The 19,634-nt window shown below is 42.0% G+C and overlaps 1 protein-coding gene across 6 annotated transcripts; it reads right to left on the bottom strand.

Moving 5' to 3' along the window:
- Positions 1 to 1,087: 1,087 nt before the first annotated feature.
- On the bottom strand, positions 1,088 to 17,641 carry TCEANC (transcription elongation factor A N-terminal and central domain containing). Of its 6 annotated transcripts, XM_075428523.1 has the most exons (5): positions 17,545 to 17,632; positions 13,195 to 13,321; positions 11,832 to 11,882; positions 9,399 to 9,461; positions 1,089 to 3,284 (listed from the first exon to the last, which is right to left on the bottom strand). In XM_075428523.1, the coding sequence occupies exons 3-5, from the start codon at positions 11,854 to 11,856 to the stop codon at positions 2,194 to 2,196; spliced, it is 1,179 nt and encodes a 392-aa protein (XP_075284638.1). In that variant the 5' UTR covers positions 11,857 to 11,882; positions 13,195 to 13,321; positions 17,545 to 17,632; the 3' UTR covers positions 1,089 to 2,193. The 6 variants fall into 6 exon arrangements, with proteins under 6 accessions (XP_075284660.1, XP_075284638.1, XP_075284664.1 ...); XM_075428549.1 differs by lacking the exon at positions 11,832 to 11,882; XM_075428557.1 differs by lacking the exons at positions 9,399 to 9,461; positions 11,832 to 11,882.
- Positions 17,642 to 19,634: the final 1,993 nt, after the last annotated feature.

Raw genomic sequence — 19,634 nt, 5'->3', positions numbered from 1 at the left:
TAAAAATACTACTTCACACAGAAGTACCTTCACTTAGACAAGCAGGACTACTTGTAAGCATCAATTCCAGCACTTGGGTAAGGGCTGGGAAGGAAGGTCAGATATTAACTGATTGGTTACACAGTTAACACTGGGGATCTGGCCTAATGGTTTAATATTTGTTTTACATCAGTGCAATTCCACTAAACACACATTTTCGCCTGATAAAAATCTAGGCAATGCCACAGAAAATCACAGCGCTGAAAGTTAACTGTTAGCACTTCAAAGAATGGAAAAGATTTTTCTTGGGGTTTTTTTTCAGTAGAATAAATAGTAAGTGCCTCTTTGTAACATCAGGTTACACACTGTTTTCAGCATATACAGATAAAGGCCTGTCTTCTGTTTTGTTTTCAGTCCTGGCTGGCTTTTAGTTCACCAACAGCTATTTCCTCACCTCCTGCTCCCAACTCCTTTCTCCGCCAGCCCGTGCGGCTGGAGAGCTCCAGGGCGGTGCCCGAGCCCAGCGAAGCCGGCCAGCCTCAGCTGTTACAGCCAGATGGGCGCAGGAACTGCCCTCAGCTCCTCCAGCAACTACTCACCAGGTTTCTCTGCTCAGCTGATGCATTTTAGCCTTGAACTGCAAAATGCCTGTCGTGCATTTGTAAAAGATATCTCCATTAAAGCCAAGTATACAGCTTTATTGTGTTTACACAATAGGGTGAAACCAAACACTTTCCTCTGTGCCCAAAGCATGACTTTGGCAATTTACTGACCCATTTCACCATCTTGCCCGTACTCCAGCAAGGAAACTCATTATGAAGGTTATGTTTCCAAACAGTACTACTGCTTTGCTGCAAGAAACCAACCTCTCAGGCAGGGCAGACTTACTCTTCACTGCATTTCCTTACGTGTGTGAGTTGACACATTCGTGTGCTCAGAAAATCAGGACTCAATGCAAGACCCATTTCCTCTCATTTAAACATTTACACTAAGTCAAAAACAGTGAAGAAACCAAAAAAGAGACACACAGTGTGAACACAGTCTTCTACAGACCAACACACAGCTGTGAAAGATACCCAGACTCGGGTGGTTCGCCCAGTTCAGAAAGAAACATCTCCCTGACTTCTGACACATACTCCATTCAAGTACTCAGCTGATTTTGAAGCAATTTTAAGTTTTCTAGGGGCGGAAGGAAGGCTATTACTTGAGTGAGAAGAACACTAAGGTGAATATTTTTGACATAATAAATGCCTCTAGTATATAGCCAGTGGGAATCCTCTTGACTCTGGAACAAAAACATGTATAAAAACTTAAGCTATTAGATTTCCTTCTATTAATTATTTCTGGGAAATCTGCACTATACAAAAGCATTTACTTGCTCAGTTCAGGACAGATGTTTCTGTTCAAGAAAGGCTATCCACTCAGAAAGTGATTAACTCCTACTAATTTCATGCTTTTATTAAACAAAGATAAATAATGTATTTACATCATTTACTGAAATAAACCATTGTCTGATCCATCATTAATTTCTTAACAGTTGCAGGACACACTGTCTTACATTGCAAATCTGAACTGCAAACTGATAGATTGTCACCAGTCCTATTTTCTTCCCAAAAGCTATAAAAATCTAAAGCAGAAATTAATTTTGCTTTCAATTGCTAGCTGCCTTCTCCCCCTTTTACACTCTATTTTTCATTCCTTTTTTCCTTTTCTAAAGCAACTTAATAATCTAACGCTTACTTGCAAAAAGTGATTTAATTAAGGAGTGAATCCATGCTGAACATTCTGCAATGCAGGCCAGTATGTGAACTGCAGTTTTGGAAACAATTTGTTTACTATAAACAAAACTTATGTTCTGTGAAAGAACTCCTTCTGAAGATAATGAAAATTCCAAGTACTCAGTACCTTGGGGAAAAGAAATTGCAGCACTTGGAATATTTGCAGAGGATTTACTAGCGAATATTCCTCTTTCAGACATAGTATTACCATTTTTTCCCTTTTTTCTTTTATTTCTTTACATATTGACATCACTTATAAACACATAGATTTATTCAAGTCATCTTCAAAAATAACTTAGCAATTTTTAAAACGGATTTTGCACCTTTTAATGGCAGCATCTACATAATAGCAATACAGAATTTTAAATTATGCAATTTCAACAGAGATATCTTCTCATATCTATGTTTCTCAGCCACTTCTTAAAGAGGGATAGCGTTACAAACAAATCCATCTGCTGTGATACCACTGTTCCCCACATTCATTACAAATAACATAAGTCAACATCTGTTCATCTGGATTTGTGTTTTGCACCCAGCCTGGAAGAAAGAGAGTTCCTCTGGCGATCATAGTGACAGTGCAGTCAAATTTTTCACAGCGCCTACACTTTATTTTGTTTGTCTGTGTGCCATTAATAACTTGTGGAAGCTGATGTTCCTGAACAGATGATTCTGTGTACAGAGCCCTGAGCTGTTTCAGTTCATCGCTGGCCATTTCCATCACTGTCATCTCAGCAAAAGCCTTTGGACTCAACATCCCTGAAAAAAGGTTATGTTTTAAGTGGCAACTTTTAGGGTTCTTCAGGTTAGAGATTTTGCTTCTGATACAATTTTTATACTTTTTGTCATTTTTAGCATGAAGAGCAAAAATATGTTCTTCAATTTCTTTAGATAGCTCTAGCCATTTATCAGTTTCTTCTTCGTCTGTGGCAGAACCAGTCAAAGCTTTATGAAGAAGATGCGTACACTTACACCTCAGAGCTCTCACTGAATCCACCTGCAGACTTACTTCATTCACATGAGATTTAGAATCTTCATTATCGGTGTGTTGTTCCTCAAAAGAAGAAAGCTGATTCATGCTGCCTTCTGTGTTTTTATGTACCACATTTTTAACAGTTTGCGATGGGACCAAAATTTTAGAACTTGCAGCATCTAAAGCCTCCTGCTGACATGGTCCTTCACACAGCGACTGCTCTCTAGGAAACACACTGAGATGTTCATTTTCCTTTTTCACACACACAGGAACTGACTTTTTAATTTGCATTGACCGAACACAGTTATTCTTGTAAAGTCCTTTCCACCTTGATAATAACTGCTTTGCTTTCTTTTTCAACCCCACTGAAGGGCAGCTTTTGAGTACTCGGAATACAGCCTTGGCAACTTCTGTCCCCTGAAGATATTCTATAGTCATATCAATATCTTCAAGCTCTTTAAGATGATCCTCGACATCTTGGAAATTGTTCTCAGACAGTAGTTTTTCAATACAATGGGCTCTGTGTACAATATTTTTCTGGTCAGACATTTTTAAACCTGAAAGGGAAAAAAACATTTATCACATTTATTGCAATTATTACATTAATTCATTTTCTGTATATTCTCACAAGGTTTTCTTATTATTTTATGCTGATTTACACTATTTTATTTGTATACATCACTGGGTTTGCCAGTTTTTTTCTTGAAATGGTGTAGAGTAGAGCTAGTGGAGCATATGCAAAATGCACAGAAGCCCGGGTCCTGGAAAAATGCAAGTGGGCATGCTCATCTAACTCGTGCAAGGAAAATACTGGTGGAAAGGAGAGCCCACAGGGACTTCTGCTGGGGTAGGGTTAATACATTAAAAAGTAGGTTATGACACTAATTTTTCAAGAAAATCACAGTGTCTTGCCAGAAACCACAACAAAGACACTGCCAGCATAATGAAGATGTTTGTCATACTTGCTTTTCTACGCATGCCCACCACAACAGAAGTTCACAGGGAGATTCTCAAACGCCACACGAAGGTAGGTACCTACACGACCACTCTGCTGTATGAGATTACGGGCAGACTTTGCAGTGTTTGCGCATTAGTAGACTCCGGTACTACTGGACTACCAAGAAGCAATGAGTTTAGAAATTCAGCATTTGTCACCAAAAGCAGCAGATGATCACCAACTCACATTTACAACTGAGACACCATTACCAAATGATACGCTTTCCAAAAAATAAAAAGGAGGCTTTATTGGCAATGTATCTCCCACTCCTCACACATACAGGGAAACTATAAAAACATTAGTAAGATTTTTACAGTGCTGGTGTCAACAATTTGAATTTAATAAGAACGCTGTCTTCAGAAAATCAGTTTGTTTTTCTATCACAGAAATTTACAGTCTATTAAAAAACACGTCTGGGACCTTCTGCTGTAACAGGTATTTGAATAACATAATGATCTCACACTACTGAATACATTCTGTACTGGCTTCCCACTAATCTCCAAAGGCAGATTTGTAGGTAAACACTGCACTGATTTAATCTGAAAGTTGCAATGACATGGAAGCTCACTGCAAGACTCTAAACCCAGGGAGACCATTGCTGTCATTCTTCCAGAATGCATATGCAAAATAACCCTCCTCAGAAAAACTGACTTATGTCTCAACTTTTGGGAACCTTTATTTAAATATCTTCTTCCATTTTTCACAGTTTTCAAGCATCTGACTCATTATTAACTCATTTATTAAATATTACTACAAATTAACTCATTTATTAAATATTAAATATTAAATATTTATGACTATAAATTAACTCATAATTCAAGCATCTGACTACAAATTAACTTGTAAGTTGCAATGATACAGAATAACAGACAAATCAAAGTGAGTCAAAAACCTCCACATTCTAAGGGGCTTTTTTGGTTGCTGGTTTTTGGGGGTTGTATGTTTGTTGGGTTTTGTTTTTCTTTAAAAAAAAATCAGTCATTCTTGCAACTATACCCTAACTTATCAAGACTTTTTCACAAATGCTTATAATAAATGCCGAGATGTTTGGCTATCTGTGGTTTTGATTTTTAATTAAATCTGCAAGTTTTGACTTGGTTTCTCATAACAAACCCTTTAGTTAAAATCAAATATATAATCTGGAGTAGGGAAAAAGGTGTAGCACAGCTGTTTTTCACAAAGTTGTTTGGTTTTGCCACTGTCATATATGTCGTAGCCTGTATAACGGAGAATCCTTGATACACGCAGAAATTAGACATATGCATTAAGAATGACCCATAAAACATACAAACTTAGAAAGTTTAAGAAAACTTGCACACTCACATTGTTTCAGTTAATATTAACTCCTACAGCAGACAGATGAGATACCTGTGAATTTTTTTTTTAATTTCAGACTTTTTGCTCAAGCCTTTGTTCCTTCAAAAGAATAAAACTAACTAGCTAATGCTGGCATGGTATCTGACCAAAAACCACTGACCTAAATTACTTTTTCAAGCACCTGGTGGAGATGTCAGAGTTTTCAGTCCTTTTGAGGAACTTTTATATGTCACCATAGCTTGATATTAGTGATTTTTTCAATTACTAAACAGTAAGTAGCTGAACACATTTTACTGGGAGCTGCAAAGCAAAGGTTTAGGGCTACTCTGCAGCAAGTTTGAGTAAGTGAGCCTGACATAACTCAGTGGTTTTTAAGCCCAAAATGCCATTCTGGTTCCTACATGACCCTTAACCTTTCACTTGCTATGCAAGAGACCACGCATTGTATCTCTACCAACAGTTCCTCTTTACAGCAGCTAACAGAGAAGCAAGCCAGACTACTAAACTTTTCACCGAGGTCCCCACAGCTGCCCTTTCACTTGCTAGCTCTGGCATCATATTACAGTTTGATTACCAAGGCAGGGCAGCTCAAAAAAGTGACACCTGCAAAACAGTTTCAAAACAGTGACATCTACAAACTCCTAACTGGTATTTTTATTTTTGGAAATTCTCAAAAGTTAAAGACACACCCCTCTACATCCTAAAAAGTACCCATTATCTTACAGCCATAGCATTATTAAAGCATGCTTTCACACATTTTGACATGTCAAATGAAAAGAAAAAGGGGATTTCAGAATGTGGAGTCTCATGGCTTGACTAAGATTTCCTTTTGATTGCTTTTCATCAAGCCCTTTGACCAAAAAACGCTCAGTGCATTGCTATGTGAAAATTTACACACACAAAGAGTTAGTACTACTAACATTCTTCTCCTGTTTGCTGAAAAGGAGAAATAAATGTAGAATGCAGAATTGAATGGTGTGTTGTGTTCCTCTTTTCTTAGGAGTTAGTCTTCTAAATTTGTGCAAAAAACCAGTGTTTTGTCTGAAGCTGCATACATCCTAATTCTACTCTAGAAAAAGTCACCTGCCTGATAAGAGACTGACAGAAGGCTAGCCACACATGTCCATATTTAAATGAACTCATAAGCAGATCTCCTGCACCATCACTGTTTCCATGCTGAAACCTTCTGAGAACGGGAGAAGAGGAGGGACAAGTGATACAGCTGTGTAATTTGCACGCTCTGTTGCATTTCTATGACCACCAGCCCAGCTAATTTGTTTTCTGCATGACGGAAGTAAGTTCAAACTTTAGGTAGGGCCTCAGAGCTCCACAGAAGAAAAGGACAGAGACAGAGCGAGCATAAACCTTCACCTGTTTCTACAATCCTGAACCACAGACCAACCTGACCTCCACAGTGAACGATCTCTGCATTCACTTAACCTGTATTTTAACAGCTCATTCTTGTCTGGCATTCTGCAGTCCTGCAAAACCTCAACAATGGGTATTACAAAAACTGATTCATTACTCAAGAAGTTTCAGAATCAGAGAAACAGGATGCATTTTTCAAATACTTAAGTTGAACTCTATGCATAATCGCCATCCTGAAAAGCACATATAATTGCATCCTTGCTCATCTGTTCTGCTGCAAGAACACACAGAGTTTGTGAGACTGGAAGGGGTGTTTTCTTATGTAGAGCAGCCAACGCTATGGCAGGACAGTTCCTTGTCTCCCAAACACTACGCAGCCGACATCAGAAAATGACCTGCTTGCATTTACTGTTTTTCATGCAATCTAGGGCGGAGCTGGTGACACAGTTACATGCTCAACCGACATGAATGCCCTATGACTTAGACCCAGTTGTGCTCCTTCCAACATACTCCACTTCAAACGTAATTTTCTACAGTTCTTGTACCCATCTACATATGTATTGTATTATGCTAAACATACCGGAAAATAGACTTATCCAAATGCAAGATGACTTCATGAATTCTCAGTATTTAGTATACAGGACCATGGACATGTGAAGAAATTACTACACACAAAGTGCTCTGCTGATAACGTGTCTGTGCATATACTTTTACCCTGCAACAACAGTGAGGTATTTTGATGCTTCATTGAGGACTATGCCTCATAGAAAGCTTCCTTTCTAATACTGCAGGGTGAGGATCCACACGTAAGAAATGGTGCACAAAGTTCATGGATATCACATGCTTTATGGTCGTCGTCCTTGCTCACAGTTATCCACCTGACCCTAGGCAGCCCACGGTGGCAAAGTGAAGACATGCCTGTTTCTGTCAGCAATCTCACCCAAGAAAATTATATGGCTGAAAAAAGACTCCGTCGGCTCCAGAGCTATGAGTAGGCACTGGCAGCTGGGGTGGCTAACACAGAGCCTCTGAGGGGGAGCTGGAGCCCATGCGTTGGCATCTGCAGTGAGAACACAGCCATTCTGTCACACACTCACAGTGAATTACCTTACACTTACCGGTCACCTACAGCTACCAAGAAGGAGCCGACATATGCTAACTCCTCACCCCACACTAAGACGCTTTTATCCTAAAAGGCAGATCTAAGACAACCTGCTTTTTTTTAACCCTCTACTAGATATATAAAAGGCTGGTTTAGATTGGATTAAATGCAGTATCTACGTTCTACCTTAGGACTTTCTCCACACGTGCTCTAAGGCAATACATTAAATAATTAGAAATATTATGATTTCTTAGTCATGCACTGACTTTTCAAGTTTATGGAATATTAAATTCAAGTACATAGATGTTATGGCAGCAATTAAATAAACAAACTGAAAACAGAATATGGACATCAAAATATGAACAATAATTTTAAATAATGTTGGAAATTCAACCACCTAACAGACTACTCACATTTAAACCAAAACAATCACTTCTAAGGCAATGCTTTTCTCAACATGTGCAACATACAGCAAAGAGGTAGGACTGAGTGACTCCAATCTTATTAAGCAAAGCTAGGTAAAAGTAACAGAAAAAATAAGTCATCAACAATATATGACAAGAACAGAACCAAATCCATAATGAATTACTTCAATGAAGTGGGATATTCACTGGTAACTGGCAGAAGCACAAGAAACAGCCAGTAGAGAAACCACTAAATAAAGGTAATAAACATGTCTTTATCAGGGCCAATAAAGAGGTTTCTGTGGGGAAAGCATTCTTGGAATGGCACTGGCTTTGTTGCGTGTACCTAGTTTGCAAAGGATTTTAAGATCCTTCAGATGAAAAGTAATACATACATCTGAAATACTATACTAACTACTTAATCAGAAAGTTCATCTCAGCTTCCAAATTACAAGGCAGTGTGGTGAACAAAAAAAGAAGTTGTTTGTGCATTTGTTGCCCTATAAATCAAGCAAGGACTGGATTTATCACCAAGGTCGACAGAGACTATTATTTCACAGGATCAGAAATTAAACAGAGATTCCTGAACTCATAAAAAACATGTAAGGCTATGAAATGGTTCATTTTACTACTGCTGGCGTCCTTCAAAGGACGAGGCAGAGCTCTTCTTTAATACTGGGAATCCCGCACAGCATTTCATATTAGGTCTGGATGTCAAGCACCTCTTCTGCTTCTCCAGCCAAGGCACAACATGATTTCCTTAAGTAACTGTAGGAAACATTTTTCATGTTCACATAGGGAGAAACAAGAAGTTACTGATGCAGTGGTAATACTCCAGTGTATTTTCTAGATAAAGTACACTAGAAACTTAACTATAGCTAGCCTGAGTTCTGTCCTGCTCAGCCTCCTGTTCCTCAAACTTTGATGTTTCTGCTGCAAATCAGGGTTTTGGTGCTTTGTGGAATGATGGCAAAACCTCCAGGTATGTGTATGCTTTGTTACTTTGTAGAAAGAAGAGTGGAAGTCTGTGACACCCAAGACAGCTACCAGATCTCTGCCCCACTGACCAGGGATTTTTGAGTTTTCTGCTATGTCAGACAAGCAAAATCATTGATTAAAATAAAAGTTACTTTTAAAAATAATTGCAAAATAGGTTAAAAATACTCTAGGTGATCTACAAATATTTATCATTCTCTCTAGCTCTTAGATGCCAGAAATGAGGCTTACAGGGTGAAGTGACCTGCCCCAGATGGTTCAGTAGGTTAGCTGCAGAACAAAGATTGTGACCACAACCCTTTAACCTACAGCTCTACTACTCTTGTGACCCCACAGTCCTAAGCACCTGTTCATAATGTTCAACATGTGAGGGGGGGAACAAAAAGATAGAACAAAGAGGAAGCTGAAGGAAGCCTTAAAACTTTCTGAAGAGAAAGCAAGTGTTTCACAGAAAAAAGCTGCAATTCCATATGGGAAATTATTTTACCACTTGAGGGAGCTGTAGCGTAGCAAACCCATGGAGTCTTGTGAAATGCGCATGAACTCACGCCTGTTAAGAAAAAAGATAAAACAATTTTACTGTGATCTTTAGGAGACGTCACATTTTTAGGGTAACTATTTGCCTAAATTTGGCAAAAAAAGTGGTGTCAGTCCAAAGGCGCTGGGATACTGACAGGAGGGAAAGGGTGCATCCCTTACTCAGTCATTGTCTTGTACATTGCTCTTTCATTCAACATTTTTTAAATTTGGAATTTGACCATTTTTCTACCTGATTTAATGCTATTTGGCAAATGCTGCTGAACAAATATTTGTAAAATTAACTGAATTGTACTCAGTCAGCACTGTTCTGCTGTGTTCCTAATTCCAAGAGGCAAGAAATCCAGGAAAAAGGATTTTTTTTTTCCTTACGTTATGAATCATGCATTTTTGTTATAGTACAGATGCAAGAACAAAAGCACAAATGACAGTATCACAATTCTGTGCAGTACAAAACAAACATCCTTATCCCTCCTACAACGACACAAGGCATTTCTATCCTGCTTAACTTCAGCAATGCAACAGAATATCCATTTGAACTCCAAGTGTCCATGAAGGTTACAAGGTAGAGATTGACTCATATTTACAATGAGACTCTGCAATACTGTGCTGATGAGGTACTTTCTTGCCAAGTCATTAGGAGCTTTCACACTGACTGCATGGTATAATGAGTCACTTGTGTACACAAGAATAAATGATAGCGATCAATAAAAATCTTCCAAGTCAATCTTGCTCCTCAGCAAAAAAAGATCAGGCTACTGCAGGTTTAAAACAGGGTCGTCCTCTAATAACACCAAGTTGACTCAGAACTTTTTTAAACAGTAAAATGACTAAGCGGGATAAAACAAACAAAAGAAAAACCCAGCCTGAGACACTTGCTGCTAACTGCAAAGCCAGCCCCTGGGAAAAACACCATCCCCTCCAAACCCATTTGGGGTAAATGCCTCATCTCTGCTATACGCCTTATCTGGTTCAAAGCCATAGCCTATTTTGCCTTAGCACAGTTAACTCCCACTGATAAACCAAGATAAACTCAAAATGCACTCAAGTAAGTGAGGATGAATGTCTTGGAAGTGTAGAGAAGGCTGAACAGCAATCCTCCCTCATCCCAGCCTCAGATGTAGATGATTTTTCCTCCAAGGAATTCTATGTAATCAGAAGAAAATCCAGACCACAGCCAAGACAAAGATCAGAAGATCAGAAGAAGCCAAGTACTCCTCATAGTTTCTGCCAAAAATGTGGCTAATGCTATAGCAGAGATGGTGCATAGCACAGGCCTGAAAACACCAGATTTCTTCCTCTGGGCAACCTAAACTCCCTACAAACAATGAAAATTATAAAATGCTATTTTAAACTCAGAGCCTAAGAGGAAATCAGAGAATTCTCACAGCCACCTTCCGGACCCAAAAACATTCCTTCATCCTCTCTACAGTGGGAGAGCGGATATCAAAGATGTCACCACAAAATCATTTTCTGGGGCTTTTATTCCATCTTGGCAAAAATCAGAGCTCTTTCTGCCTCTCAGCAGGACTGCCTCCCACCCCTAAAAACTTCTGAACTATATATTCATCTTTGAAGAATAGCCACATGAATAAAGCTAAGTTAATACCCTAATAACTGAGAGAGCGCAACAGTACCACAGCCAGCTGTCCATGACCACCTCACCGACCAAGACAGTCACCTCTCGGTCAAAGATCCAGAAGCAGCAGAGTACATGATCTCAGGATTATCGCAAAACCATTCCCCAAAAATCTCTACCTGACTTGCAGAATGCTATCACTGTAGTGCCAGAGGCAAAATGCTGCTGTTTTTCTTCTGCAGACAACAGAATAGAGCCACAGTGAGCAAGAAAAGGAAAAATAAGTAAGAATACTACATAACACGTTGTTTCAAGAAATTTTCCAGGACAACATCTGGTAAAAGAGTTTGTGCATAGTGGAAAGTAGTCTGATAGAGCAACAGCTTTGTTCTGCATCTTTTACGCCAGTGACTGCCTGCACTACAGCGCTCGTAACTAATCTGGAGCTATACTGTCTCTACCCCATGCTTCTCTCACTGGAACCATTCTCCCACAGCTTTCTTCCCAAGAGAGGGAGTTTGCAAGGGAGAAAGGGCAGAGTACATTGCATTCATGTGAGGATGAACACAGTAGTCTCTTTTACATGGCAAATTTTTAATCCTGATTTGGAGTTGCTTCTCCTAGAAGTCTCATCTTCAATTAAAACAGAATTCTTATTTCCTTTAAAAAAATTTAAAAATCAATAGACTGCATAATGAAGTTATCGAGCCTCAGGGATTAACCCCGAAGTAGAGTGCTTTTTTTCTAGTAAGATCAAACAAGCATGCATGGATTTAATGAGGTGGGAAAAGCTGTTGCCCTTACCAGACTGTTTAGCCACTGGATTCATTTGACCTCAGTATATAAGCTGGAGCTCTGGAAAAGACTGAAAATATTACAGCTACACTGAACAAATAACACATCAGACTTGTCTCATGGCAAAAAGTAGCTCAGAAAATTCTTGACGAATTACACAGCTACGACTGTTTTGAGTTCTAGGAGCTTCAGCTTATGTTACAGTGGGGACACACACACCAGCAGAGATGTTACCTTGCTAACAGCTTCTTCTGACAATTTAGTTTAGAACTAAAACTGATTCTCAGTGGAAGATATTTTAGTTTTTCCTGTATTTTTTCTGCCATGTGAATTTTTATACTGAACTGACTGGCCATCTAAGTTAGACAAACACCTTAAACACCTTAAACCCTGAAAATGTTACAAGTAATGTACCTTTCCCCTGATTTGAAATCTTTGTTTCTATTGATACGGTTTACTTTTTTTGATAAAATATTTCTAAGGAGTTAAAAAAATGAGAAAATTCAGTTTTAACAAAGTTACAGATTGCAGGTATCAAGTGGAGGTATTAGCTAATCTCTTCCACAATAGGATAGCTACACAGATTCACAATACATTCTAATACATTATGATTCAATGGGGCAATAATAAAATCCACATATAGTTGAGAGACATTTGTCATTACTAGTTTCATTTGAAATTATGTATAAATAACATGTGCTTCTATTTGCTTTAAAATTTGCACCATTTCACATAAAGAAACACTTATATGGTTTCTCTAATCTACCATGAGATGATTTTTCAGTATTAACTAACTTCCTTCAAAATCATGCTTTCAAGTTGGGGCACAAGGTCACACAGATTTTCCACGGGGCGCTCTGGTTTTTCAAACTTTTATGACAACACCATATCAAAGCCGTCAGAGGAATAACTTTTCTCTCAGCCACTTGCCAACTATGAGGTACCAGCTGGAGCTTCCAGCAGGTCAAAGTCAAGCTTTTGACACAAGGGGCACATTTTCAAAATATGAACTACTATTCTGGCCTTAAGTGACAAATACACATGGGAAAAGAAGAGTGTTGAATGAAATTTAAGCAGATGACTCAGACATGAATTAACGCTACCTAGTTGTGGTAGGGACACAGACTGAGACATAAGTATTTTGTACTAATTAAGCTGATCTGCTAGAGCGAAGCATATCAAGGGGTTCAGGCTTTTGGCAGGGTTGCCCACAATTTTTCACAATCATAAAATATTTTTTATAATTATAAATTAACAGAGGCTTTTGCAAACTAAAGACTACAGCTTATCATCTGCACAAAAACCCCAAGCTTGCTAAAAGTACACTTGGCATCTTCCCAACATGGCTCTATCATGAAGAGAAAAGCTTAACCTGCGACAAGTAGGTTGTTACAAGGGTTGTCATCAGTGGCGCCGAGTCTAGTTGGAGGCCTGTAACTAGTGGTGTCCCTCAGGGGTCAGTACTGGGCCCAGTCTTCTTCAACTTCTTCATCAATGACCTGCACGAAGAGTTAGAATGTACCCTCAGCAAGTTTGCTGACGACACCAAATTGGGAGGAGTGGTGGATACACCAGAAGGCTGTGCTGCCATTCAGAGAGACCTGGACAAGCTGGAGAGCTGGGCAGAGAGGAACCTGATGAGGTTCAACAAGGGCAAATGCAGGGTCCTGCACCTGAGGAGGATCAACCCCATGCATCAGAACAGGCTTGGGGAGGACCTGCTGGAGAGCAGCTCTGCGGAGAGGGACCTGGGTGTCTGGTGGACGACAGGTTAACCATGAGCCAGCAGTGTGCCCTGGCTGCCAAGAAAGCCAATGGGATCCTGGGGTGCATCAAGAGGAGTGTGGCCAGCAGGTCAAGAGAGGTTCTCCTTCCCCTCTACACTGCCCTGGTGAGGCCTCATCTGGAGTACTGTGTCCAGTTCTGGGCTCCCCAGTTCAAGAAAGATGAGGAGCTGCTGGAGAGAGTCCAGCGGAGGGCTACGAGGATGGTGAGGGGACTGGAGCATCTCTGCTACGAGGAGAGGCTGAGGGAGCTGGGCTTGTTCAGCCTGAAGAACAGAAGGCTGCGAGAGGACCTAATATATGCTTATAAATATCTTAAGGGTGGGTGTCAGGAGGAGAGGGCCAGACTCTTTTCATTGGTGCCCAGTGACAGGACAAGGGGCAACGGGCACAAACTGAAGCATAGGAAGTTCCTTCTAAACATGAGGAAGAAATTCTTCCCTCTGAGGGTGATGGAGCACTGGAACAGGCTGCCCAGGGAGGTTGTGGAGTCTCCTTCTCTGGAGATATTCAAGACCCACCTGGACAAGGTCCTGTGCAGCCTGCTGTAGGTGACCCTGCTTTGGCAGGGGGGTTGGACTGGATGACCCACAGAGGTCCCTTCCAACCGCGAACATTCTGTGAAGTAGCAAATGCTAATACCGTTCATATAACATCACCTACCTTAGTACCCAATCAAAACTTCACTGTGTGAAATTATTTTATTTGTGAAACAATTGCTTCGTTTCCTAACATGCATGGTTTTCCAACAGTAACAGATTTTCAAGCAAAAATAATTTATTATTATTGTTAAATTTGAAAGACAATATGAAGAATATTTCACTATTTCCCCACAGCAAGAAGATGCATAAACATTCTTCCTCACTCAAGAAACACACCAGGTGATACCAATATGATTTCAGTAGCTTTTTGTCATCATTTATTAATTAACTACTTTCATCCAATACAGTTTAGTCTGCTAAACTGTTCATCTGGATGGATGCAAATGATCATTTTCATACTTCCCATCACTTAGGACAGCAAATCAGCTGAGTAATTTCAGCAAGGCTGCGACATCTTCCAAGGGGAAGCTGGTTTATTCAACATACATTAATGGTATTGCCTTATATAGGTAGCGCTAACAATTCCATTCATGAAGCACGCGCTCTCTCTCTTTCTTGACACCACTGGGATTGTATCAGACATCTGGACTGCTACCTCTATGCAATCTCTATGCACAAGCATTCATAATGCTGTCTGCCAAACACGGGGAAATCATAATTCACAATTCCCAACACACTGAGATTGCTTATATGCTATAACGTTTTTAGAAGTAAAACAATGAGAGCTGTTCTGTATTTCTTTTACGGCTGTAAGTCTTCCCATCTTTCCACCACAGACAAGATGATTAGGAGTTTACTTTTTTGAAAAAGAAAGGTTACACCATCACACACAATATGGCTCCAAGCACTTGAAGATATCAGAGTTTTGAGCATTCTACTGCAACTGTAAGAGACTGACAATACTTCCCCTGTTCACCTACAATGATGTTACCTCTCCTGTTCCTGCTTGGTATTAGATCTTTCCTCCACTATTTTCTAACTTCCTCTTGAATGTCTTGTTCATTTACCTAGGCAGAATTAATTGAGTGGGTCTTTTTAAACCTACTGAAGTGCACAATTTGTTGTGAGCTGCAGGTTTAACCTTGTCTTTTAAGTGACAGATCTCATCTAACATTCTTGCATGTCCACTTATTTTTCAGTCTTCATAAACACTGTTTATATCCTCTTGAAGATATACTGATTTGAAACCTGGACAGTCTCAATCTAAACAAAGCTTTCTTAAGGTGCATCTCGTATCCTCCTTTAGGTAAGCTTCTGCATTGGCACTGAAGTCCAACAAAACAGACTGACTTGCAAACAGCAGCCTATATCAACAAGCAAAAATGTACTTAAGACATATCTATCCAAAGGACATTTGTTCACTTCATACTTTAGAAACAAAATATGAATCATTTTGGAGAGGAACAAGCAATTCTTTCTCTTGAATACATTTCCTTGACAAAACAGCTTTAAAGATTAGTCTTATTCATATAGAGCTAGCAAAGACTTCAATTCTAGCACACTACAAGCAAAAGTAAATGTTCAGTCTGCAATGTCTTTTTATGCCAAACTGTGCTGACAAATTAATATAAAAACAGAACATGTAAGTAATAAAAACATGTTTTATGAACTTTTGTGAGTTTTTGATGATTTGTCAAATGAACACAGACTTTTAATTGCTTTAATGTTCAGTTCCTAGTTAAGCCTCGGCTCAATACTATTTCTATTTGTCATTCCACTGCCAGGGACATACTTACATTAGGTATCACTTTATCATTCTTTCACAGGTTTTCCACTGAAAAATGATATAACTTCTCTACTTGAAAAATAAATCCTTTGTATGCAGAAAAGCACATATGTTCCTGACCCCTCTACAGAGAAAGTGTATGATATAATCTATGGGTATTTGTAAGATATTATTCAGTGCCTGCTAAAATTCCTTCTGCTAAGACATAAACAATTAAATATGAAAGCATATAATGTCTGAACATTTGAGTCTCTTGATCAAGACTCCTGATGTACTGGTTGAAATAAGATGTGCAATACACTTGAAATGAAATTGATTTTTAATAATTAAGTATAAAAAAATACTACTACATTGCAAAGTGTGAACTCTCTAAATCCCTTCTATATTTCTGCCAGCGTTTGACTTATCTCAAGACGTCATTGGTGTATGGAGACCAATATAATAAATACCTAAAAAATTCCCATCATACTACAATCACAGATATCCATCACGCAATTTTCAAGGTCAGCCTCTTCTGCGAGTGGGAATTACAGCCGCTTATGATCTAAATCAGCAGGGTAATCACGACAGCTGGGAGCAGCAGCCCAGCCGCACGCGTTTGCCTGCCGTGGCAGCCAGCCACAGACGACAGCTCAATTGGAAGTGGTTCGGAGTCGGCCTCACAACGCCAGCAGCTGACCAACACCAGCACAACCTGCATCTCAGGCACCGGCCCAAGAAACGAGGGGCTGACGGGCCTGCCAACCGGCCCACAGCCACTCCCGTAGAAAGGGTGGGCCCCAAAACGCCACTCAGTAATGCCGCAGGCACGCAAACTCCGTGGGTTTTCTCCACATCCTAAAGTGAAACTTCCTCACGTCTGTTCCTCCTGCACACCCTGGGACTCCCAGCATCACAGAACGGCGGGGGTTGGATGGGACCTCTGTGGGTCATCCAGTCCAACCCTCCTGCCGAAGCAGGGTCACCTACAGCAGGCTGCACAGGACCTTATCCAGGCGGGTCTTGAATATCTCCAGAGAAGCAGACTCCACAACCTCCCTGGGCAGCCTGTTCCAGGGCTCCGTCACCCTCAGAGAGAAGAAGTTCTTCCTCCTGTTCAGAAGGAACTCCCTATGCTTCAGTCCAGCTCAAGTCCGATCCACCGCTGTACTGCTGAGGCGAGAAATGTCGCCTTCCCTCAGGCTGCAGGCGCACCCACGGCAGAAGGAAAAGCAAGCGCAGACCCACCCACTGACGCCCCCCACTCCTCAGGGAGCGGTCACCGCGGCCCCTCTTCCCCTCGGACCCCGAGGCCAGACCGGGGCCAGCACGGCGCCAACGGGCGCACCGGCCCCGGGGAGAAGCGGGACGGTTGGGGTGTCTGGCGGGTCGAGGCCCCGTGGGAGAGCCGCCGGCCGCCATTTCATGGCGCTGCGGGGACCCCCCACCACCACCGCCGCCCCTCCGGACCTCACCCCCAGCGCCAGGGCACGGGGAAGCGCCTCGCCGGCGCCACCGGACGGGCAACACGGAGGAGGGGGGAGCTGCGCGCCTCCCTCCCGCTGCCCCCGGCGAAACGCGCAGCGCTAGTACGGCCCGCGGTACCGCGGCAGCAGGGCCGCCGCCGTTACCTCCGTAGCCGGCAGCAACATGGCGCCTCCCTCCCGCTTCCCGCTCCGCGCCGGGCCGCGCCGCCGCCATCGCTGCGGGGGCGAGCTCATGCGCGCTGGCTGCGGCCCGCGGCTGGCTGCGAGCCCCGGGGCGGCGGAGCGCCGTCCTGCGGCCGCCAGGCCTGAGGCGGCCCCTCGCCTCAGCGCGGGCAGCGGGCGGGGAAGCCGGGGCGGGCGCTGCCCCCGGGCAGAGAGGCCGCGTCCCGGGGCGTGGGGGGCGCAGCTTCCACGGCGGCTGCCGCCACGCTTTGGGCATCGCTCGGCCCTGGCACCACCGTGGGGGGGGGTGACAGGGGCACCGGGACGCTGCGCTGGGGGTCCCGTGCCGGGCTCTGCCTTCCCGGGCCGCGGGCCCTGCGGGCCGGCCTCGGGCAGCGCTGCGCTTGGGAGAGCTGGGGAAGCGCTTTCGCTCCCCTCGGCCCCGAGACGAATGGAGGTGTAGGTGACATGCACGGGGTTTTAAACTTTTACCTCAGCCGCGACAGCTGGGAAAGGCAGTGCGACGCACCGAGCGGGGCGAACGAGTATCGTACCTAAGGCTGATGGAGAACGGCAAAAACGTCGTAAAACGTCTCATTTCTGACGTTGCGCTGCAGTACTTTTGGCATAACCAGGTAGTCTTGTGGATGACAAACAGAGCTGTTGGTATACACAGGGTTAAAGAAAATAAACACGGTAAAACCTGCTTCACAGGGCAACAGCTTTTGCATATAATGAAGCATGCTGTGCATATCAGATAATGCAGTAAACACCTAAAAGTTGATGTATTTTAGTCAAAGCAAAGGTGTTTGTCATTGCCCTTCTTGCAGTGCTTTCCTCTTTCATGTATGTTTTACCTACGGCATCCAAAATTATTTTGTAAAAGATTAATACTTCCAGAACTTTGGTTTTACTGCAAATGTGCGGGTGTATGGTGGGATTTGTTCTCCATTACAGCAAAAAATCCGTGTGATTTTTTTAATAAATATTCTTTGGTTTATTCACTAATGACGCCTGTGTTGCCCTCTGCTGACAGTGAACTGAACCTACCAGCCTGAACTTGCCAAATGCATTTCGGCACCAATGTCGTGTACGGCAGACACACTTGCTTTTCCCTCCTTTCACATAATGAACATCACCAGTACTAATCACAAAGAAAGAAAATAAAAGCCTTGCATTGTTGCATGGGTTGTAAAAAATCACATAGGCAATTTATTAAATTATTGTAATGAAACTGTGATCAGTGTTATTGAGTGGTATGAAACCTTTCCTTGCTAGCGCTGCAGTGGTTGCATTATACACTGATAGCTGAAGAACCCTAAATGATTGCTAATTCTGTTTAATACTTAACTTGCAATGTATTTGTGCCAAACTCACAAATTCATCAGTGACCATACACGTGGTGCAACGGTTAGCCCTGGCTAGCTGGAGGCCGCAGTTGAGGTCAGGCTTTCTTTTTGCCTCGTCTTTGTGGCTCACACAGCAACAAAGTGTGGGACAAAAGCTATCCCAAAGAGTCCGTAGTTCTGTGAAACAGGAGATGAAGAATTTGAAGCAGATGACATGACTGTCCAGAACTGGCACAATAAAATAGTAGCAGATCAGGAACACAGTCCAAATCCTCCAGGTCCAAATGTGGCATGACATCCGACAGCCGATCTTACATATTTTTAAGTATTTTTGCAGCATACCTATGTCATGAGCTCATCGTCAGCTGTCATTGCAATATTCAAGAGTTCTCAGTTTAGTCTCAGTTTGGGGCTCCCAGGATAACGCTTTGGAATGCTGGATTTCTTCAGCTGTTCTCTATGTGTACGATGGTGAGCATGGTACATATAGGATTCTGTATATCCTCTGATGAAAGTGCCTTGCTTACTGCAGAGGGGCAGAGCTCCCTGGGTAGGAAGGTGCAAGAAGGAGCATGACTTGCTTCTCGTGATTAGCCCTCCTGTGAGCAGGGATGAGAACTGAGGATGCTCCTCCAGCAGTTCCTCACTCAAAGGGCTCCTCCGGCATCTCAGTTACATCATCTTTGGTCTAATGAATAAAGGATCATTATTCCAGTTGTCCAT

This window comes from Opisthocomus hoazin, chromosome 1, assembly GCF_030867145.1.
Source record: "Opisthocomus hoazin isolate bOpiHoa1 chromosome 1, bOpiHoa1.hap1, whole genome shotgun sequence".
In the NCBI taxonomy this organism is placed as follows: Eukaryota; Metazoa; Chordata; class Aves; order Opisthocomiformes; family Opisthocomidae; genus Opisthocomus; species Opisthocomus hoazin.
This window is presented reverse-complemented; position numbering and strand designations above follow the sequence as displayed.